General features: G+C 60.7%; 1 protein-coding gene across 1 annotated transcript; it reads right to left on the reverse strand.

Annotated features, from left to right (window-relative positions):
• Positions 1-2,420: 2,420 nt before the first annotated feature.
• LOC118630004 (basic proline-rich protein-like) lies at positions 2,421-7,986 on the reverse strand. Its single transcript, XM_036261708.1, has 2 exons — positions 6,762-7,986; positions 2,421-2,620 (listed from the first exon to the last, which is right to left on the reverse strand). Exons 1-2 carry the CDS (start codon positions 7,984-7,986, stop codon positions 2,421-2,423), a joined length of 1,425 nt encoding a protein of 474 aa, XP_036117601.1.
• Positions 7,987-8,106: the final 120 nt, after the last annotated feature.

Here is an 8,106-nt window from a genome sequence, read left to right on the forward strand (position 1 = left end):
AGAGAGAGAGAGAGAGAGAAGCTGGGACCGTCCCGGAGGAAGACTGGGGCAAAAACTGGTAGACACGGATTCATTGTGGCAGAGACAAAAAAGTTAGAAGCAGAGAGAGAAGCGAAGACGCGGCGGGGCAAGAGGGCGGCGGAGGGGCCCTGAGTGGTTGCTCCTGACCACCCCCAGTACAGGCCGGTCTCAGGCTGTGGGGGGCCCACCGGCTGCGTGGCTGAAGAGGAATGTGGGGAGCAAGGCTGGGTCACCCCTTGAGGGCCGCGCGTGTGCACTGTGAGATAAACCACCCCAGGAAGGGGCCCCAGCTGCGGCTCCATGCTCCAGGAGCCTGGTGGAGGGGCCCAGGCCCAAGGCTGGACGGAGCCCAGCCCCACCAGACACCGGTTCCTGCATCTGCTCCCGAGAGTCTCCACCAGCCTCACATTCTAGAAGGTCCCGGGTACCTCGGCCCAGCCCTTGAGGGCATGCAGATTCTGCGAGTGTCCCATTCATAGAAGAGCAAGGGGGGTCCTGGAGACCCTGCCAGCCTCAGGCCCTCCCTGCTGCTGCTCTGGCTGCAGTCCTGGCCAGGTGAGGGGCTGGGCTCACCAGGCTGAGCACCGAGCAGGGCTCGGGTGGGGGAGTGTTGTGGGGCAGGAGCTGTGTGCAGGGCTGAGCTGTCCCATGTAGCTCTGTGCATTCCCACGCAGCGTGGGTCTGTGTGCGCTTCCTCGCATGTGGGTGTGCAAAGATGTATGTGTGCACATGTTGCCGGGAGCCCCCCTCTGCCTCCACAAGTCCCTGCTCTCAGTCTAGAGAAGTCCCCAGAGGTACCCCGGTCTCTCTCACCCCCACCAGGTGGTCCAGCCCAGAGAGCCATGAGGCAGAGGGGGAAGAGCGAGCAGGTCTAGTGCCGTCCCCCCGCACCCCTCCCCACGCTGCAGCTGAGGCTCCCGCTGGCCACGGCCTTGACCCGGCACTATGGACTTCTCTGACATTGGCATCGGATCTGAACATCTGGCAGCAGGCTGATAAGGGGTGCAGCGGAAACAGCCTCTGCTGCTGCCAGCAGCCCCGCCCCCCCTGCCCTGCGAGGGGGTCTCCACATCAACACTCCCTCAGCCTCCAGCTCGGCCTGCCCCTCTCTCCTCATTCTCTGCCTCGGTGTCTCTCTGTCTCTGCCTCTCCCCCCCATCTCTCCTCCCTAACTGAATTTCCCTCTCCTGTCTTCTCCCTGGCTCTCCTCTCCCTTCTCTCTCCCCCCACTCCTCCTTTCTCTCTAACCATCTCTGGGTCTGTTACGCCGTATTTCTCCAGGGCTTCTTTTCCAGTCTGCCTTTCAATCTCCATTTCAGTTTCTGGGTCTCGGACTTGTTTGTTCCTTGTTCCACCTCCAGGAAACAGGCCTGGCACTTTGGGAAAGTCCCCACTTAGAGGAGAGACCCTGGGCTTTGTTTGCTTGGGGAGGGAGGGGGTCGGGACTGCACTTCTCCTTCCCCTGGGGGTGGGTCTCAGCCTGGGACCGCCTGGGCTGGAGCTCCAAGGCAGGGACAGATAGGCCACCCAGGGGCTCTGGCTGAGTGGAGATGACTGAGTCAGCGAGCCCAAATCTGGACTCCCAGGTCTGGGTTCAGATCCCGGTCCCATCACAACCTTGCTTTGTGACTTTGGGAAGAGCCTCCGTTTCCTCATCTCTCAAATGCTGCTCCCTACCTCCCAGGACGGAGGAGAGGGTTGGCGACAGCCACAGATGCGGGCACTGGTTGGCAGGGGACCCGGGGCACAGGAGGCACGGCCGGCTGCGTTACTGCCTTGCCGTTGGTCCCCAGCATGCCTCATCCTGAAGGGTGAGGGCCGGGAGGGGTGGCACAGAGGAAGGGGGTGAAGGTAAACATATCCGGGGTGAGGAGCGTCCAGCCTGAGGGGTGGCAAGTGATAGCTGACAGCCTACAGGGAAGGCGACAGGACAGGAGGAGGCCGGCAGGGGTCCACACCTCGGGCAGCACGGCCTCCGGTGCAGAGGCCAGCGGTCACCCCAGCGCTCACTGCCTGCGGCTGTCGCTGCGGGGACAGATCAGCCCTGAGCCTTTCCTTGAGGGTTCCCCAGACTGGGGTGAGTCACTCTTCACAGAAGGACAAATGGTGTTGGGGATGATGTCGCAATCTCAGCCCCACAGAGAAAGGGGCCCTGAGGATGGACTGCCAGTCCTTCGGCTTGTTTGCGTTTGTAACATTTACTGAGCACAAACAACATGCTGGGCAGCCGCTGTGCATGTGACATGTATTGTCCCATTTTTGTCCCCATTTCACGGAGAGGACGAGACCCAGAGAGGAGAAGTGACGGTACCAGGTCACCCGGCTAGGAAATGGCAGAACTGGGATTTAATCTGGAGTGTCCGCCACTAGTCCCGTACCAGTTCTTAGGGTTCAAGGCCTCACCAGGAGACTGGCAAAGGCAGGCTGGTTCTTTCCACAGCACCGGGGTGTCGGACGACCCTGTCTGGACTGTTTAAGAAGGCAGGGGTCAGGGTGCCCATTCCACACGGTCTTCCGTCGGAAGAGGCGCAAAGGGCCTTCACTGCTTCTTGTCCCGTGTACAGGACATGTCGGTCATATAGGGTGTTTGCTGGAATACCTTTAATTAATTAACCAGTAAGTTAATTAGTTAATCAATTAATCAACTAATTAATCAATTAATTAAAATCCTCACTCAAGGATATGTTTATTGATTTTTTTTTAGAAAGAGGAAGGGAGAGAGAAATAAAAACAGACGTGTGAGAGAAACATCAATCGTCTGCCGTACACACCCCAACCAGGGACCAAACCTGAAACCTAGGTATGTGCCCTGACCGGGAATCAAACCCGAAAACTTTTGATGTACAGGATGACGCTGCAACCAACTGAGCCACCTAGCCAGGGCTAGATATTTCTTTTTTAAATTCCAAGGATGAGTAGTATTAATCCAGAAACAAAATCATCGCATTAAAATGGGGAGACCAGCCGTGGCCGGTTTGACTCAGCGGTTAAAGAGTTGGCCCAGAGAGTCCCAGGTTTGGTTCCCACTAAGGGCACGTACCTCAGTTGCGGTTTGTTCCGGGCCCCGGCTGGGGTCCTGTGGGTGGCAGCCAGTTGATGTGTCTCTCTCACATCGATGTTTCTCTCTCTCTTCCTCCCTTTCTCCCTCCTGCTCTATCTGAAGATAAATGCAAAAATGTCCTCGGGTGAGGATAACAAAATAAAATAAAATGGGGAGACCAGTTAGGTTAAGTTATATGCAAGAGAGAATAAAAAAATAAAATAAAATAAAATAAAATGAGGAGACCAGTTAGGTTGAGTTATATGCAAGAGAAGTGTATCTTATAAGAACTTCTGGAGGTCATGCACGTTGGGAAATTAGTCGCATGTTATGTCATAGGTAGAATTAGAATATGCTAATCGGTAGACAGTAAAATTATTGTGTTGTATTTTCACAATAAAAAACATCTTTTAAGTGGTACAATGAGAAATACACACTCGGTTTTAAATATAATTGTCTTCAATTACTCAGAAATATCGGCTAGTCCCAAACCAGATAAGTGAGGTGCTCTGTGTGACTTGCCTATTTCCTCAAATGAAGGGTTCTCAGCAGTGATTGCCCCGTGGCCCCACCTCCTCCAGCCCTGTGCTCCTCCCAACCCCCAGGATGAATGGCTGGGAAGTAAATCCCCCAAGGACAGATTTCTTCTCTTTCTTCCCTTTCCTGCAGGGCCTGGGCCAGTGCCTGGCACCTGACGCGCACTCAGTGCGGTGTGGAGGCGCACACAGAGGCGTGTCTGCATGGGAGGGGCAGGCAGAGCCATCTGGGCCCTATGGGACCAGGACCGTTCAGGACCTGTCTGAGCCTGGAGACAGGACAGATCCCCAGCTGTGTGGAGAGGCCTGACCTTCTAGCCAAAACCCCCTTCCCTTGGCCCTGCCCTATCCTGGTCTGGCTATCCACTTGGCCCAACCTGGGGCCATGGTAGCCAACCCCTTGACCCAGCCTCAACTTCCCCAGCGATCGACAGGGAGCACTAGCAGCCTGTGGTGGGTGGTGACACTCAGAAAGCCCCCGTGGAATGCACATAGGAGGTGGTAGTCAGCTCACCTACTTGCCTTTCGTCCACGCCTCCCTTCTTCACCTCTGGAAGAGAAAAAGACCAGGCCAAAGGCGCAGGGCCACCTGGTCAAGTTATACATGCCCCTGCCTCCGCGCCAGCCCTACCTGACTCCACTCCCATGTCTGGGCCAGACTGGACCCCGCTGGGCCAGGCCCCAGGGAGGTAGCCATTCAAGGGGAGAGAGGCTGGGCTGCAGGCCGGGTAGGGGAGCTGCCCATAAATCAGGCCCCACTCCCACCCAGTCGCTAACAAGCGGGGCTGCCTACCCGCCTACGTGGGGTCCCTGCCTCTGGGCCCCCACAGCGGCCTGGAACAGCCAGCTGGCCAAGGCCTCCAGAGTGCCTTGGCCTCCACCCCCACCCACGGCCCCCAGATAGATAGGGCTATATTTTTTTTCTTTTAGGAGAAGAAAAAAAAATAGACCTAAATGAAGAGAAACACCAACAAAGAAGGAGAGTGGCCTGCAGAGTCACGTGGGGGCAGAGACCAATTGGGCCTCTGGTGGCCCCCCCCAGGGCGGGGAGGAGGAGGACGGTTGGACAGGGCCAGCCTACTGTCCGCCCGCCGCCCGCCGCCCGCCGTGGCGTGAAGGAGTTCCCGTGCGTCCTCGGTCACCACTGCCCCACTTGGGCCGCCGGAACCTCCCCTCAGACCCCCGTGCCCACTGGCCACCCTCATCCGGTGTGAGAGCTCGCCTTCCGCTCCGTAAGTGACGGCCTGGGCCCAGGCCTCTACGGGTCAGCCTCCCTCCTCAGTGCCTCCCTGCGGCCTGGCCCAGCCACTGCCCTGCCGGGTGACTGGTGCCCACTGCTCTGGGCAGGGAAGTTGCCAGGGACCTCCCCAGCCCTGCCCTCCCACTGTGCTACCCCCTCTTTATCCCTGGGCTGCTGATGGGAGGAGCGAGGCCTATGGGGACATGCTCCATGGGGGTCTATCGTGTCCCGCTGTCGATCGGTGGCCAGCGTTCACAGGGCTGTGTTGGCCCAAGCCTAGGAGTCTGCGAATGTGTCTGTGGTCCCTGGGTCTCCCTGCCTGCGTGTCTGTGCTGTCTCTGTGGGAATCTCTGAGTCTCTGTGTGGATTCGTGTGTCTGTCTCCAGTGTCCATCTGTCAGTCCAGGGTCGGTGGCTGGGCAATGTTTGCTTCCCTGGGCAGGTTGGTGAGGGGCTGGGAGTCCCCACATGAGCTGGAACCTAGGGCTGAGGGGTGGGTGTGATGGGGCCTGGAGGGTCAGCCAAGGACTTCCCAGGAAGAGAGGGGTCCAGGTGAAGGGAGAAGGGAGGACTAGCTTAGAGCCCAGCCCAACCGGACCTGGCCCTCCTGCCCAGTCTGTGCTTGCACTGCCTAAGTCTTCCTCAGCAATACCCAGGAGACCCCAGTGGGCTCCACCCTAGAAAAGTCTGCTGGGGACTCCCCACCCCCCGCCTTCCCCCTCAGCCCCCTTTACTCCCCTGCAGAGGAGGTGCCCCTTCTGTTTTCCACTTTCTGAGGACCCTCCCCATGCAAAGTTGTTTAGAGGCAGTAGCGCCCCCCTCCAGCTCTGGCAAATGCTGTTCTTTCCCAGGGGCTGGGGTGGGGGGTCAGCAACTAACTGGGGCTGTGGCTCTCTCCTTCCTCCTCACCAAGACCCGTCCAAGGAATCTCATGGAAACTGCAGAGCCCCTTCTACAGGGCCAATCTTTTCCATTTCACATACGGAGAAACCGAGGCTCAGAAAAGCCAAGTGACCTGGCCGAGCTTGCACAGAAAGTGGGCTGCAGACCCGCCCTCACTCCAGAGGGGTGAGCCAGATGAGAAGTGGTCTGGGAGGGTCTCCTGGCCTCCATGGGCAGGACCAAGGCGCCAGCTCCAACAGCAGCCCCAGGCCTCCGGTTGGGAGCCCAGCCTGCTCTGCCAAGGGTCCCCAGCCCTCAGATCTGGTCCTTTCCCTCCGCTGCATCGCTGCTGTGCACAACTCTTCTATGCCCCCCTTGCGTTTTGGCCTTGCTGCTCTCCACACTCTCTCTGACCCTAGGGAGACAAGGGGTAGGGGTTGGGGGAGGACCGGCTTCCAGACAGCTTCTTCCTCAATTTTTTCATCTGAAGAAAGCAAGAGTGACTGGGGACATTGCCCGGCCCAGATAGATAGCTCAGCCCGGCCTGGCCCAGGGACGCCTTTGTCCCCAAGGGCCGCTGGACACTCCCTTCCCCCACCCCTAGCCTGGGTACTAGTGCAAAATGGGAGCAGTGAAGGTTTCTCCCGCCCCAGGGTCTGTTCTCCCAGCTCCCGCAGTCCCCGTGGCTTGGGGTCCTTCTCACACCTCGGAAAACTCACCGGGTGAGATGACTACAATTCCCATTTCCAGCCGAGCAAACCGAGGCCCACGAAGGAGAAAAGCTTTGCCCAGGTCTCCCAGCTGGATAGCACGGATCGCCTCCTAGTTCAGGCCTGTGCTTTGCCAGCACCACTTGGTTTATACGAAAGACCACCCTTGAGCAAGGCCAGGCATAGTCCCACTTCACAGATGAGGAAACTGAGGACCAGGGAAGGGGTCGGTTTGCCTAAATCTCCAGTGAGGAAATGTGGCAAGGCCGGGCGAGCACCTGGTTGTCACCTTGAACCCGTGCCGTGGCCACAGCCCCACACGTTCGCCCTTACCTACGTCCACGTTACAAAACGGCCAGCGCCCGCAGGATGACCCTCGCCACCACCAAGCTGGGCTGGCGAACAAGGGCTCGCCTCCTCCCAACGCCGGCGGGTGGCCCGGGGCTCCCAGACACCCAGCACCTGCCCGATGCCGGGGCGCCTGGGCTCCGGGGGAACGGGCTGGGAATGGGGGTCCCCAGAGGATGAGGGTAAAGGAGCGAGCCAGGCTAGGTGGCGGGGGAGGGCGCGGGCCCGGCCTAGCGCGGGGAGGGCCAGGCCTCCGCCCCCGGATACCGCACGCGCCGATATAGAAGGGCCGGCCCCGGGCCGGCGGCGGGTTCGCGCGGCGCGCACTGGCTGCAGTGGGGCCCGGGTCCCAGGTGCGCGGTGGAGCGGCCCTGGAGGCGGCGGGGGCGGGGAGGCGCGGGTGGGGGGAGCGCCCAAGCCCGGAGCGGCCGTCATCGCGGGCGGGCGGCGCTGCGACCGGGTGCGGCTCATCACCGGCAGCGGCGAGGCCGGGAGGTGCGGGCTCCGCGCGGGTGGGACGCGGGTGCTGCCGCTCGCAGGAGCCGCCAGGTGGGCGCCTCGCGGGCCGCGGCCGCCGTCGTACCCCTTCTCGCTTCCGGGCCCGGGCTCTGCGCGCTTCGCTCCTTGGGACTTCTGCGCTGCGCCCGAGGTCTCTCCCCCCTCGGGCTCGACCCCCGGAGCCCGCCAGGTTTTCGCCCGAGGTCCCTGCGCCTACCGCCAGGCCTGCGATCCCCGCCCTGCGCCCGCCGTCTCCGCGGGGCCCTCTCCGCGGCTCTCCGCCCGACGTCTCGGGCTCGGGGCCCCGCTCGCCTCCCGTCGCCGTCACTGCCGCGGGCTTTGTCTCTCCCCGCCTTCGGGCTCTCTGCCCTGGGCGCCGTCGTTTGCCGACCCTTTCGGCTCGAGCCCCCGTCCGGGTTCGACTCCTCGGGGCCCCGCCTGGGAGCTCGGGCTCCAGTCGGGCCGTTTTCCGTGCGGCTTCGCGTCCCGACCCCTGGCCGGGCGCCCCGGTCTCTGCAGGTTTCTCTCGGCTCTCGCTGTCGCGGTCTGTCTCGTCGGCCACCGTGTCTCTGGCTCTGCGTCTGTCTCCCCCAGGCTCCCCCCTGGCTTCGGGCTCTCGGCGTCTCTGATCTCTCTCGTTTTCGTTCTCTCGCTGTCTCTGTTTCTGTCTTTCCGTCTCCCTCGGCTCCCCGGGTTTGCTCCGATTCGGCATCACTGTTTCTCTGCCACTGGGTTTCGTGTCTGTCGCCCCGGGGTCCTCTCTCCGTTAAGCATCGCCAGGCGGTGTCTCTGGCTTTCATTTCTGTTCATCTCTGTCTCTCCTCGACTCTGG

This window comes from Molossus molossus, unplaced genomic scaffold (genome assembly GCF_014108415.1).
Source record: "Molossus molossus isolate mMolMol1 unplaced genomic scaffold, mMolMol1.p scaffold_m16_p_14, whole genome shotgun sequence".
Lineage (NCBI taxonomy): Eukaryota > Metazoa > Chordata > Mammalia > Chiroptera > Molossidae > Molossus > Molossus molossus.